The sequence below is a fragment of the Stenella coeruleoalba genome (assembly GCF_951394435.1).
Source record: "Stenella coeruleoalba genome assembly, chromosome: 14".
Lineage (NCBI taxonomy): Eukaryota > Metazoa > Chordata > Mammalia > Artiodactyla > Delphinidae > Stenella > Stenella coeruleoalba.
Genome location: NC_137160.1, coordinates 63,557,914 through 63,572,594, shown reverse-complemented (window position 1 = coordinate 63,572,594; position 14,681 = coordinate 63,557,914). Strand labels below are relative to the sequence as shown.

Below are 14,681 nucleotides of genomic sequence, written 5' to 3'. Positions count from 1 at the left end.
GAGTGTCCTCGACTAAGGGCTGTCCCAGGGCTGGCATCTCCCCCTTGCAGAACTTCTGCACCTTTGCTTTGCACTGGGGACAATCGCGTGGTTCCTGGGGGCAGGTGAGGACTCAGTGCCGCAAAGAACAATGGACACGACACAGGCCACATGGCTGGCTAAGCAGTTATTATCATGGATTCCTGAGGCTGGGGCTTCTTCCCGACCCGCCCTACCCCACCTGCCCAGGTTGCTGGAGTTGGACATAAACTGGAAGGCACTGTACAAAGAGTCCACCACACCAGCGCTGGCCACACTGGCTCCAAAGACTCAAAGCTCAGCCCCTGAACTACAGTCCGAAGGACCCCCCTAGCGTGGGCAGGCCCGCAAACCGGAGCTGCCTTGGATGGAGGGCAGGTAGCTCTCATGGACTGCTGGGCTCCTGGGCTGGCACCTGGCTGGGGGGCTGCACAACCTGCACTGTCTCCTCCAGGCTGCCGCTAGAGAAAACCACATAGCGTGTGATGGTCAGCCCCGGCAGCTCCCGCTGGTTCTCCTTGCTGTGCCAGATGCCATAGCCGAAATATACCAAGAGTCCTGCAGGGGTGGCGCGAGCATGAATGGCAAGTCTCAGTCCTGCTCACCCTCCTCACCCTCCTCCTGCAGCCGGCCCAGGACACCAGCCTGGCCCCCCACTCACCAATCAGCAGCCAGATGGAGAAGCGCACCCAGGTCAGGTAGCTCAGCTTCAGCATGAGGCAGATGTTGAGGAGAATGCTCAAGGCTGGAATCAGGGGCACCATGGGGATCTGAAGGGGCAAGGGTAGGGCTGGGCTGGGCTGCAGGGGAGGCTGCTGGCCCAGGGCCCAACTGCTCTAGAGGCCTCAGAGCCTTTCTCTGCCTCTGGAGATTCTGGAGACCAGGGCCCGCTCACAGACACAGGTGGATGTGCATGCTGCCTCCCCAGCCTGTGAGCTGTGGTCATCCCGCTGCAGCGGAGGATGCGGGGGAGAAGGGAGCTGGTGGGCTGACAGCAAGTGGGTGTTGGGAGTGGAGAGAGGTACCTGGAAGGTGTCCTGCTGGCGTTGCTGCTGGTGGGCCCCCAGGACGAGGAGACTGAGCAGAAACATGATGCTGCAGAGCAGAAGCAGCAGGATGTAGCCCCAGCGAGGGAGGTGCAGGGCTGAGTCCCCGAAGATCAGCACACAGCCCAGGGTGATGGCTGAGGCCACCAGGACGCAGATCGCTGAAGCCACGGCCACTCCAGGGCTGCACCTATCCAGGAAGCCCAAGTAGGGCCTCAGGGCTGGCCGCAGCTGCCCAGGCTCGGGGGCTGGGACCTGCTCGGTGCCCACCAGCTCTATGTGGTCTGAGAAGGAATTGTACTCCTTGGCCGCAGGGCGGGGGCTGGCTGGGCTTGGGGAACTGGACAGAGGGGCCTTCTGGAATCGCAGCACGATAATGCTGATGGCCACGAAGGTGTAGGCCAGCAGTGTGCCAATGGACAGGAACTGGACCAATGCCTCGAGGTCCAGCAGCAGCGCCACCAAAACCGTGAGAACCCCGAACACCAGGATGCCTACCAGAGGCACCTGTGTCCGGGGGTGCACGTAGGCAAATGCCTGGAAGAATAGCCCGTCGACGGCCATGGCGTAGATGATGCGGGGAAGGCAGAAGAGACCGTTGAGCAGGACAGTGGTCATGGCTGCAGCAGAGGGCGGGGGCTGGTCAGCATGGCACATAGACACCCCACGGGCCACGGCTGGGGCACCTCGGGAGCATGCGCACGAGTCTGTCTGGGTTCTCAGAGTGAGCCTGAGTGCCTATAGGGTGCAGGATTGTCACTACCCCAACCCAGGAGTGGGACACCTCAGTTTAGGTCACAGGCCACTGGGGAATCTGGTGAAGGCTGAGTACCTCTGTCCAGGAAAGGACACAGAAGCACACGCCCAGACCGACATACCATGTACAACAGGGAGTGGGTTGAGTAGGTCTCTGCCAGCAAGCCTGGGCGGAGTCTAATAAGTAGCCCGTTCCCGGGTCCATTATACAACTGGTAAAACTGAGGCCCAACTGGAGATGTGTTCCCCGGGAGGCCAGGGCAGGACCCCACTTACCGCAGATGGAGCCAGTCGCCACGAGGTAGCCAGCCCAGCTGTAGCCCCGCTGGTAGAAGGCGTCAGCGAGCGCTGAATTAGGGTCCAGGCTGTGCCAGGGCACCATGAGGGTGAGCACCGTGGAGACCAGGATGTAGGCGCTGGCTGCGAGGCCAAGCGAGATGGCAATGGCCAGGGGCACGGCTCGCTTCGGGTTCCGGGCCTCCTCACTAGAGGCGGCAATAACGTCAAAGCCCACGAAGGCATAGAAGCAGGTCGCGGTGCCGGACATGATACCGGAGAAGCCGAAGGGTGCAAAGCCGCCCTCCTCCTTGCCCCAGTTGTGTGAGCGGGCGAGGACAAACCCCAGGATGATGATGAAGAGGATGACGACCATGCTGATGGCAGATAAGGTGTGGTTGAGCCAGGAGGAGACACGGGCTCCGCAGGAGACGAAGGTGGAGGCCAAAAGTAGGATGCCGGCAGCCAGGAAGTCAGGATATCTGGCCAGGAGGGGCACCTGCCAGATGCCCACATGGGCCTCGGTGAAGTTGCGGATGTGGTGGTCGAACATGGCGTCCAGGTAGCCGCTCCAGGCGCGGGCCACAGCAGCACCAGCTATGACGTACTCGAGCACCAGGTTCCAGCCGATGAGGAAGGCCCACAGCTCGCCCATGGACACATAGGTGAACAGGTAGGCAGAGCCTGTGCGGGGCACGCGTGCCCCAAACTCAGCGTAACACAGGGCCGCCAGCAGGGAGGCCACGGCGGCCACAGTGAAGGACACGATCACGGCCGGGCCGGTTATCTCCTTGGCCACGGTACCGGTGAGCACATAGAGGCCCGAGCCCACCATGGCCCCCACTCCCAGCAGGGTCAGGTCCAGCGCGGACAGGCAGCGCTGCAGCGATGTCTCCATGGTGGCCTCCTCCAGCGGCTTCAGCCGTTTCAGCTTCTGGCAGAAGCGCGCCAGGCCGGCAGTGCTGGGCAGTCCTGAAGCCATTGCAGGCAGCTGAGAGGAGCACCAAGCCAGCTGCTGGCACCTACCAGGGCCAGAGGGGAGTGACAGGCTGCCCAGCCTTCCGTCCTCCCTCTGATCCCACCCAGGGGTAGTGAGCCGCTTAACACTGGCCTGCCAGAGGGCAGGGCTGGGACAGGGGTGGGTGGGAGGCCCTCTCCGCCTCAGGGGCTCCATGGTGGAGCCGAATCTGGGCCTGTTGGTGGGGGTGGGGGTGGACCCTGAGGGTGAGAAGGGGGCAGCCCCAGGGAGCATGGCTGGGAACCAAGCCCCTGTGATCTGGGATCCCAGAGCGAGGGGGAAACCCGAGGCTTCCCGGGAGCTGGGCCAGGCCTCCAGGACGCGGAACAGGAGCGGAGCTGCAGCCCTGGGCGTAGCCCAGGCGGCCACCTGGCCCCAGACATCGCGGTTCCCCCCTTCCCCGCCCCGCTGGACTGGAGGAACAGCGCACCTGACGCGAGCCGAGCCGGGGAGCCCTGGGCGTGGCGCCGGATCCCTGGGCTCGGCGCTGCACTGCCGGCCCCAACATGCCGCCGCCGCCCCTGGAGCCAGTTTCGCCTCACCCTGTCCCCAGGTACCTGAGCCTTCGCCTCCTCCTGGGCCTGAATCTGTTTCCGCTGGACTCTGCGACCCACCTACTGTTGCCACCGCCGCTGCCGGCGCTGCCGCTCTGCACGCTGAGCCTGCCCCGCCTGCGGGTGAGGTCAGTGCGCAGAGCCCGCCCCAACCCCCAGGGCGCCAGACCCAGCACCAGGCCCCACCTCGCTGTCACAAACACCCAGGTAGCCCACCCCCTCTTAACTCACCAGGTCCTAGGGATACCCTATCATTGTGTCTGCTTCACAGATAAGGAAGCCCAAGCCACCAGAGTGGCCTCGCAGCCAGGTGCAGGTTAAGGTCCAGGTCTGGGGGTGGGGGTCTGGAGCCCACACGCGTTCCACTGGGGCAGACACCCTCTTTGATCCCTCCTCCCCACATGTGCATTCCACCCCGCTAGGCACCATCCAGCCACCCCCAACTCCGGGGGTGTGGGGGCGCAGAAGTCAGGCAGGCCCTGGTAAGCTGAGGGTAGAGGTCTGGCTGAGTGGCTCTGGACAGTCCTGACCTCCCCCGCACAGTGGGATGGCAGGAAGCCACCTCACACATTGACGAAGGAGTGCCTGGCTTCAGGAATGTCCTGTGAATTGGCAGAATGCACACTGGCTGTTCTGAGCTTCTTGTTACAGACAATGTCCCCAAAGGAGGCAGCAGCCTCCTGGAGACAACGCACAGCCCTCTAGCCCAGGATGCCCCTCAGGCCCCTCCTAGCCAAGGAGCACCTGCGTCAGGCCAGGAGGACCCTGGGGGACCCCACAGCAGCCCCCCACTCATGGATGTCAGTGAGAGGCACAGTGTACTGAGCACCTACACCATGCTTAGCCCTACATCATGGACAGTCCCCACGTCCCATCACGTGACATGTTTATGACAAGGCATGTTTATTCCTGGGACTGAGGGGTCTTTGTCCTGCCACTTCTTTGAAAATGAAAAGGTGGGTGTGACAGGGTGTTTACTTGTTCACAGCAGAATGATGACAATCCATCCAAGCAAACCAAAACCAAAATGGATAGCCTTTTCTCCCAGAACTTTGTACGTGTTTTCAGGTTTATATGTGGTTTGTGGAATAGGATTTTAAGGGCACCTGCCACCTGTCTGCTTCAGTGGGCGCGTGACAGGATGGTGGACTCCCTGGTAAGATGGTGCCACTTGGAGCACTCTGCCTTAGCCAGCCCCCTTGCTCCCTTCTGTTATTTGGCTGATAATGTCTTGAGGAACTTCTCAGATGGGGTCCCACTTCCTGCAGGGAAGATGTCCCTCTCGCTTTTCTCCCATGTGGCCTCAACAGAACTGAGCAGGTGTTCCTGGTTCTGAAATGCCTCCACAAAAATCCAGAAAAATGCATTTCAAACCAAGAGGGTTGGGCAGTTTTGTAACAGGAGGTCCCGAGACGCCTTACTGATGACCCCTTGAGAGGTGGTGTGCAGTGCTTCATGGCCCTGACTTTGTATCTACCCAGAGAAACACTCTTACCATAGGCACTAACACCCAATGGATATTTGAGGCCAAGCACAATTGACGCAGTGAACTAAACTTCCAAGGGTATGGCTGGGACCCCTGTGAGCAAGGCGGTTACACAGAGGAGCACCAGGAGGATGCAGAGAAAATAAAGCACCAAAAAATAAAGGAAGAAGAAGGAGGGAACACTTCCCAACTCGTTCTACAAGACCAGGATTATCCTGACACCAAACCCAACAAAGACATCACAAGAAAAGTACAGATCAATATCCCTTAAGAATATAGATGAGGGGCTTCCCTGGTGGCACAGTGGTTAAGAATCTGCCTGCCAATGCAGGGGACATGGGTTTGATCCCTGGCCCGGGAAGATCCCACATGCTGTGGAGCAGATAAGCCCGTACGCCATAACTACTGAGCGTGTGCTCTAGAGCCCATGTTCTGCAACAAGAGAAGCCATGATAATGAGAAGCCCGTGCACCGCATGAAGAGTAGCCCCCACTTGCCTCAACTAGAGAAAGCCCATGAGCAGCAACGAAGACCCAACACAGCCAAAAATAAAAATAAAAAAATAAACTTATTAAAAAGAATATAGATGGGAATTCCCTGGCCATCCAGTGGTTAGGACTTTGTGCTTCCTGCAGGGGGCATGTGTTCGATCCCTGGTCGGGGAACTAAGGTTTCACACGCTGTGGGCTTGGTCAAAAAACAAAGAGAGAGAGAGAATATATATGCAGAATTTATCAACAAAATACTAGCAAATCGAATCCAGGAAAGTATAAAAAGGAGCAAGTGAGATTTATCCCAGGAATGCAAAATTGATTTAACATATGAAAATCAATCAACGTAGGGACTTCCCTGGTGGCACAGTGGACAAGACTCCGTGCTCCCAATGCAGGGAGCCTGGGTTCAATCCCTGGTCAGGGAACTAGATCCCACATGTATGCCGCAACTAAGAGTTCACATGCCACAACTAGGGAGCCCGGGAGGTTCAACTAAGACCTGGTGCAACCAAATAAATAAATAAATAAATAAATAAAATCAATCAATGTAATACACCATACTAATAAAGGACGAAAACCACATGATCATCTCAACAGACAGAAAAAATATTTACCAAACTAGGAATCGAAGGACTGTCCTCAACCTGATAAAGACCATCTACGAAAAACCTTCAGCTGCTATACTTAATGGTGAAAGACTGAAAGCGTCCCCTTCCCATCAGGAACATAAGGATGCCCGCTCTCTCTTGTATTGAATGTTGAATACCACTTGTATTCAACATTTTACTGGAGGTTCTAGCCATGGCAATTCAGTGAGAAAATGAAATAAAAGGAATCCAGATAGGAAGAAGGAAAACTGTCTCTAGTCACAGATGACATGACCCTATGTATAGAAAATCCTAAAGAATTCACACACACACAAATATTACGACTAATAATCAAGTTTAGCAAAGGTACAGGATTGAAGATTGATATAAAAGAATCAATTACAGGGACTTCCCTGGTGGTACAGTGGTTAAGAATCTGCCTGCCAATGCAGGAGACGCAGGTTCGATCCCTGGTCTGGGAAAATCCCACATGCCACAGAGCAACTAAGTCCATGCGCCACAACTACTGAGCCTGCGCTATAGCGCCTGCGAGCCACAACTACTGAGCCCATGTGCCACAATTACTGAAGCCTGCGTGCCTAGAGCCCATGCTCTGCAATGAGAGAAGCCACCACAATGAGAAGCCGCGCGCTGCAACGAAGAGTAGCCCCCGCTCACTGCAACCAGAGAAAGCCCGCGCACAGCAACGAAGACCCGACACAGCCATAAATAAATAAATAAATAAAAATCATTTACATTTCTATACATTAGCAATGAACTATTCAGAAATGAAATTAAGAAAACAATTCTGCTTACATAGCATCAAAAAGAATAAATTTATTTTTAAACATACTTAGAATAAATTTAACAAAAGAAATGCAAGACTTGTACATGGAAATGTACTAAACATCATTGAAAAAAATTACGACCTAAACAAGTGGAAACACAACCCATGTTCATGGACTAGAAGACTTCATATGGTTAAGATGGCAGTATATTCCCCAGATTGGTCTGCATATTCAGTGCAATCCCTATCAAGATCCCAACTGCCTATTTTGCAGACGTTATCAAGCTGATCCTAAAGATGATATGGAGATGCAAGGGACCCAGAATAGCCAAAACAATTTTGAAAATGAACAAAGTTGGAGGACTCACACTTCTTTATTTCTAAAGTGACTACAAAGCTACAGTCATCAAGACAGTGTGTTACAGGGACTTCCCTGGTGGCCCAGTGGCTAAGACTCTACATTCCCAATGAAGGTGGCCTGGGTTCAATCCCTGGTCACGGAACTAGATCCCACATGCCACAACTAAAGATTCTGCATGCTGGGACCAAAAGATCCCGCATGCCACAACGAAGATCCTGCACGCGGCAATGGAGATCCTGTGTGTTGCAACTAAGACCCGGTACAGCCAAATAAGTAAATATTAAAACAAAAAAAGTGTGTTATTGAAATAAGGATAGACACATAGATCAGTGAAATAGAATTGAGAGTCCAAAAATATGTCCAGTTAACTTTTTTTTAAATAAATTTATTTATTTTATTTATTTATTTTTGGCTGCATTGGGTCTTCATTGTGGTGCGCGGGCTTCTCATTGCGGTGGCTTCTCATTGCAGAGCACGGGCTCTAGGCACACAGGCTTCAGTAATTGTGGCACCCGGGCTCAGTAGTTGTGGCTTGTGGGCTCTAGAGCGCAGGCTCAGTAGTTGTGGTGCACGGACTTAGTTGCTCTGTGGCATGTGGGATCTTCCCGGACCAGGGCTCGAACCCGTGTCCCCTGCATTGGCAGGTGGATTTTTTTGTTTTGTTTTGTTTTGCGGTATGCGGGCCTCTCACTGTTGTGGCCTCTCCCATTGCGGAGCACAGGCTCCGGACGCGCAGGCTCAGCAGCCATGGCTCACGGGCCCAGCCGCTCCACTGCATGTGGGATCTTCCCAGACCAGGGCACGAACCCGTGTTCCCTGCATCGGCAGGCGGACCCTCAACCACTGCACCACCAGGGAAGCCCTGGCAGGTGAATTCTTAACCACTGAGCCACCAGGGAAGCCCTGTCCAGTTAAATTTTAAAATTTTATAGCCAATTTAAATTTATGGCCAGTTTATGGCCTTTTGATTTAAAAAATAGACTTTATTTTTTAGAGCTGTTTTAAGTTTGCAGGAAAATTAAACAAAAGGTAGAGTTCCCACATACCCCCGCCCCTACACATGCACAGCCTTCTCCACTATCAACATCCTCCGCCACATTGGTACACTGGGTGTAATTGATGAACCTACATTGACACATTATTATCATCTCCAGTCCACAGTTTACTTCAGGGTTCACTCTCGGTCATGTACATGCTATGGGTTTTGAAGAATGTATAATGAAACATATACACCATTACAGTATCGTGCAGAATTGTTTCTGCACTGTAAAAATCCTCCGTGCGTCACCTATTCATCCCTCCTTCCCCACTAACCTCTGGCAACCACTGATCTTTTTATTGGCTCCACAGTTTTGCCTCTTCCAGAATGTCATGCAGTTGGAATCATACAGTATGTAACCTTTTCAGATTGGCTTTTTTCACTTAGTAATATGAGTTTATGAGTTTAAGGTTGTCTTATGTCCTTTGTTTTTTTTTTGGTCATATGTCTTTTCATGGCTTGATAGCTCATTTCTTTTTAGTGCTGAGTAATATTCCTTGTCTGGATGTACAACAGTTTATTTACCCATTCACCTACTGAAGGACATTTTTTTTTTTTTTTTTTTTTTGGCCTTGCTGAGCGGCTTGTGGGATTTTAGTTCCCCAACCAGAGATTGAACTGAGGCCCTCAGCAGTGAGAGTGTGGAGTCCTAACCACTGGACCACCAGGGAATTCCCCTGAAGGACATTTTGGTTGCTTCCAAGTTTGGTAAGTATGAATAAAGCTGCTATAAACATCCATGTGCAGGTTTTTGCGTGGAAGTAAGTTTTCAACTCTTTTGGGTGAATACCAAGGAGTGTGATCACTGAATCATATGATAAGAATATGTTTAGTTTTGTGAAAAATCACCAAACTGTCTTCCAAAGTAGCCCACCAGAATGTTCTGTGTTCCCACCAGCACTGACTGAGAGTTCCTGTTGCTCCACATCCTCACCAGCATTTGTTGTTGTCAATGTATTGGATTTTGGCCATTCTAATAGGTGTGTTGTGGTATCTCACTGTTGTTTTAATTTGCAATTCTCTAAGGACATATGATGTTGAACATCTTTTGATATTCTTATTTGCCATTTGTATATCTTCTTTGGTGAGGTGTCTGTTCAGATCTTTTGCCCATTTTTAATTGCGTTGTTGGTTTTCTTTATTTTTTTTTAACTTATTTATTTTATTTTTGGCTGTGTTGGGTCTTTGTTGCTGCGCACGGGCTTTTCTCTGGTTGCGGCGAATGGGGCTACTCTTCGTTGTGGTGCACAGTCTTCTCATTGTGGTGGCTTCTCTTGTTGTGGAGCACAGGCTCTACATGCGAGGGCTTCAGTAGTTGTGGCACACGGGCTCTAGAGTGTAGGCTCAGTAGTTTTGGTTCACGGGCTTAGTTGCTCTGTGGAATGTGGGATCTTCCCAGACCAGGGCTTGAACCTGTGTCCCCTGCATTGGCAGGCGGATTCTTTTTTTTTTTTTTTTGTGGTACGCGGGCCTCTCACTGTTGTGGCCTCTCCCGTCGCGGAGCACAGGCTCTGGAAGCGCAGGCTCAGCGGCCATGGCTCACGGGCCCAGCTGCTCTGCGGGAAGTGGGATCTTCCCAGACCAGGGCACGAACCCATGTCCCCTGCATCGGCAGGCAGACTCTCAACCACTGCACCACCAGGGAAGCCCATGGCAGGCGGATTCTTAACCACTGTACCACCAAGGAAGCCCTGGTTTTCTTATTGTTGAGTTTTAAGTGTTCTTTGTATATTTTGGGTAACAGTCGTTTATCAGATATGTCTTTTGCAGATATTTTCTCCTAGTCTGTGGCTTGTCTTCTTATTCTCCTGATGACCAGTCGATTTTTGACAAGAGTGCCAAAACGACTCAATGGGGCAAAGAATAGTCTGGAACAACAGGGTATCCTCATGCAAATAAATGAAGTTGGACCCCTACCTCACATGACATACAAAAATTAACTCAAAATTGACCAAAGACCTAAATGTAAGAGCTGAAACTATAAAAATGCTGTTGGGACTTTGTTAAATTAACATTTGTTAAGTGGAGCCCTGAGGGTGTTGGGTAAGGAATCTCTGATCAACAAAAGACCAGGAAGGAATTGACAGAGAAGTTTGTTACAGGTTCTGGAAGAAGTACACCATACACTGTGAGGGGCCACACCAGGAGGCTAAGGCATAGTGCAGGCAGAAAGCATGGCAGGACCTGGGGGACAGGCTTTTATTAGGGTCTGCAGGTAGAGTGCTTTGGGGTTTCCAGGCTGAGTCTGGATTGGTCAGTTCAAAGCAAAAAGAGTGGGGTTCTGGCAAGCTTATCTGAGGATCACACAAGGGGCCATTCCTGGGAGGTGGGAGAGAATGCTTATCAGGAGGACAATTGAGGAATTCATATCAGGAACTTACATTATTTACCTGTGAGTCTGTAGGCTGTTATCTAGGGCATGCACTCTTGGGAGGGGTTAATATCAGTTCAAGACCCCAGCAGGCTGCGTGGCCACACAAAATGGGTCCCAAGACAACAATGTTATCTAGTAGTTTAGCTAAACTCTAAACAACCTCTTACAAGAAAACATAGGAGTAACTCTTTGTGACTGTAGATTAGCCAATGGTTTTGTAGGCAGGTAGGGTAGGAGGTCCCTGAAGGAAGAGAACCAGACATAATTTCTTGACATAACCAGATTAACTGGAACCTAAGGAATGACGGTGTTGACTTTTTCTGACCCTCGTGATCCAATCAGCTAGAGCCTGGACTCTGTCAACCTTTGCCACAATTCTAGGCTGAATTCTCCTCTGCTCAAGCCCCTTCACGAACATGTATGCACCCTCAGCTTAAGTCATCCTCAATTTTGCTGGTCAGAGAGACTCTGCTTTGGGAAATAACCCTGGTGTTCTCCTTACTTGCTGCAAGTAATAAATCCTTCCTTCTCCAGCTCCTTGACTTGGTGTTGTCTTTTGTTAGGTACCCACCAAGGGGCGAATGCAGTTTTCAGGTAACGGTTTCACAAACATGACACCCAAAGTTCAAGTAACCTAAGAAAAATATAGATGAGTTGGAATTCATCAAAATTAAAAACTGGGGACTTCCCTGGGGTCCAGCTAAGACTCAGCGCTTCCACTGCAGGGGGCGCAGGTTTGATCCCTGGTTGGGGAACTAAGATCCCGCATGCTGCACAGTGCAGCCAAAAAAATAAATAAATAAAAACAAAATAAAAAACTTTTGTGTTCAATGGATACCACCAAGAAAGTTAAAAGAGGGAATTCCCTGGTGGTCCAGTGGTTAGGACTCGGCGCTTTCACTGCTGTGGCCACGGTTCAATCCCTGGTCAGGGAACTAAGATCCTGCAAGCTGCGTGGCTCAGCCAAAAAAAAAGAAGAAAAAAAAAAAAAAAAAAAGGAAAAGATTAAAATCCACAGAACAGGAAAAATTTTGCTAATCATATATCTGATAAGGGGATTGTATCTAGAATATATAAAGAACTCTCACAACTTAACAACAAAATGATAAATAGCCCAATTTAAAAATGCACAAAGGATCTGAATAGACATTTCTTCAAAGAAGACATACAAATGTCCAATAAGCACATGGAAAGATTCTTAACATCATTAGTCTTTAGGGAAATGCAAACCAAAACCACAGTGCGATGCATCCCCTAGGATGGCTGTTGTCAAAAAGTCAGATAATAATAAGTGTTGAAGATAATGTGGAATAATTGGAACCCTCGTACACTGCTGGTAGGAATGGCAAGTTGGTGCAGCTGCTTTGGAAAACCACTGGCCAGTGGTTAAGACTCCGCGTTTCCAATGCAGGCAGCACGGGTCAGGGTAGGATCCCACGTGTCCCGCAGTGCAGCCAAAAAAAAAAAAAAAAAAAAAAAGAATAAAGTGGTGATACCACCCAAATAAATCTTGAAAACATTATGCTAAGTGAAAGAAGCCAGTTACAAAAGACCAAATGTTGTCTGATTTTATTTGTATGAATAGGCAAATCTATAGAGACAAAGAGTAGATTAATGGTTTCCAGAGGGTTGGGGGGTGGGGTATGGGAAGTGACTGCTAACAGGTACAGGGTTTCTTTCTGGGGTGATTAAATGTTCTGAAATTAGATAGTGGTGATGGTTGCACAATTACGTGGATACAAAAAAAAAACCACGGAACTGTACATTTTAAGCTGGTGAGTATTATGGTATGTGAATCAAGTTGTCATAAAAATAAAAGATTAAAGGACTTCCCTGGTGGTCCAGTGGTTAAGACTCTGCACTCCCAATGCAGGGGGCCCGGGTTCGATCCCTGGTCAGGGAACTAGATCCCGCATGCCGCAACTAAAGATCCTGCATGCCGCAATGAAGATCCCGCGTGCCACAACCAAGACCTGGTGCAGCCAAATAAATAAATAAAAATAATAAATATTTAAAAACTAAATAAATAAAAGATAAAGCACCAAACTGTTTGCAAGAAAGAATTCCAGGGACAGGAAGGGCTGAGTGGCCAGAGAGAGATGAAGCCTCTGGTTGGTACACAGAGGAACAGACTAAGAAGTTGGGAGACCATTGTTTTCCCCTAAACTGGCCCCTTCTGCATTGCTTGACTCAGGTAAAGGCCATTACTCTCCCAACTACTCTTAGTCACTGAGACTATGTACCTACCACATGTGACTCAGATGTCCCTACGTCCTTTTGCCTCCTGGAGCTCCCCTTTCTGTTAGCATCCGAACGACGTGGCTCAAATAGCTCCTTTATCTCAGGTATCCAGGCCCTCCCCAGCTTCCAGGAGCTTTTTTGGGGGGAAGCGGTTGAGGCAAAAGAAATCTTACATTTTTCCCATGTCATCGCTATCTTTTCCTCCACTCTTGTCCGTCTCCTGCAGCTTTTGTCCTCTCTTGTCTACATGCTAGCAGCCCCCTCCCCCAGTCTGCTATTCTCCCCAGGGCCAAATTTAGCCCAAATTCCACCGTTCAAAGTCCACCAGCATGTTGTTGCATATTACCTTTACAAAATGACCCCCATTACTCCTCACCACGAGCTGGTTTCCCAGCTCTTCCTTCTTTTTTTTTCTTTTTTCTTTTTGGCTGAACCTCTCAGCTTGCGGATCTTAGTTCCCAGACCAGGGATAGAACCCATGTCCCCTGCAATGGAAGCATGGAGTCCTAGCCACTGGACCACCAGGTGGTGGTCTCTCTTCCTTCTTTATGTCCCCCGTCCCTGGCAATGACAGTCATGTCTGTCCCCACCTGTTCCAGTCCTTACCAGGGGTGCATTCTCTCCCCAATTTCCTGTCGGCCCCTCTGCCCAAGGCTGACCCCGGTTCCTTGCACCGATCCTGTTGGACCTCCCTGGGAAGAGAAGGGCTTCTGGTTTTCCCTAGCTAGCTGCCCAACCCTTCTAACGCCCTGACCGCACTCTGAAATCTGCCAGAGCAAGGGAGGAGTGGAGCTGAAGTTAGTCCCACTGAATCCATGGTGGTGGTGTGTGTTGCTTAAACCCAGACCGTTTGATCTGCTACTATGTACATTACCCCAGGCCTCTGTTGACCTAGCAGTGGTAGGCAGGGTAAGAAATCTGCATTTTGCATCTACATTTTAAAATTTGTTTACTTTAAATTAGCATATAATGTATGTTTATAAATTATTATAAGTAATTTGTATTTATTTATATTCTCTTTATTTAACCCCTTTTTGGTCCTCCCTTCTCCACGAAGATTCCAGCTCATTCAGGTTGTGCTTAGAAGAGCCAAGAAGGGGCTCTTCTCTGTGGTGTAAACACAGATTCTCTCATGAACCAGCAGCAGGAGTGGGGGGATCTTGGGAAGGTGGTGAACTGAGGATATCAGTCCCCCTTCCGGGAACCTGGGAATTTCTGTGTCCTTTCGCCAAGGTCTGTGGGTGCGTAGTTCTCTGGCCTCCTGCAATAACCACCTGTGGAGTCTCCTGCCCCATCCTCCCCCTAAAAATGGCCAAGCCAACCCGCCTCTGCTGCCAGCTGGCTCCCCACCCCCCCAAAAGCCAGGCCCCCCGGTCTGGCTGAGTTCAGCCATCTTCTTTACTGCCATTCTCGGACCTCCCTGTCCCCCGCCTGCCTTGCCCACCCACCCTGCTTGGCTGCTTGTAAAACTCGCGATACTTTGAGACCCACGCATTAGTCCTATTTCCTGAAGGCGGAACTACCCTCCTCAGCTTCACAGCACCTCCTTCCGGGAGTCTATCATGTGGTTGCCACAACGTGCTCTGGCGCGAGTCGGGGGTACTGAGGTCTGCACCAGTAACAGGCTGCTAACCGAATAGTCTT

General features: G+C 50.8%; 2 protein-coding genes across 5 annotated transcripts in view; both read right to left on the bottom strand.

Annotated features, from left to right (window-relative positions):
• THAP7 (THAP domain containing 7) overlaps positions 1-14,681 on the bottom strand; it is a 191,148-nt gene that overhangs the window by 34,371 nt on the left and 142,096 nt on the right. The gene's annotated exons all lie outside the window — the stretch shown is intronic.
• On the bottom strand, positions 64-3,746 carry SLC7A4 (solute carrier family 7 member 4). 4 transcript variants are annotated; one of them, XM_079942701.1, is made up of 5 exons: positions 3,672-3,746; positions 2,097-3,118; positions 1,044-1,684; positions 680-788; positions 64-576 (listed from the first exon to the last, which is right to left on the bottom strand). In XM_079942701.1, the coding sequence occupies exons 2-5, from the start codon at positions 3,076-3,078 to the stop codon at positions 404-406; spliced, it is 1,905 nt and encodes a 634-aa protein (XP_079798827.1). In that variant the 5' UTR covers positions 3,079-3,118; positions 3,672-3,746; the 3' UTR covers positions 64-403. The 4 variants fall into 4 exon arrangements, with proteins under 4 accessions (XP_079798827.1, XP_079798824.1, XP_079798826.1 ...); XM_079942698.1 differs by having other exon boundaries at positions 64-788; XM_079942700.1 differs by having other exon boundaries at positions 64-788; positions 2,097-3,087; positions 3,672-3,740.

What these genes read in the sequence shown, in the direction of transcription:
- SLC7A4 (XM_079942698.1), bottom strand. Translation starts at nt 3,078, where the DNA reads ATGGCTTCAGGACTGCCCAGCACTGCCGGCCTGGCGCGCTTCTGCCAG. An exon ending in GGCGACTGGCTCCATCTGCG is followed by an intron (nt 1,685 to 2,096) that starts GTAAGTGGGGTC and finishes CCTCTGCTGCAG; the next exon opens with CCATGACCACTGTCCTGCTC. An exon ending in GCCAGCAGGACACCTTCCAG is followed by an intron (nt 789 to 1,043) that starts GTACCTCTCTCC and finishes TTGCCCCTTCAG; the next exon opens with ATCCCCATGGTGCCCCTGAT.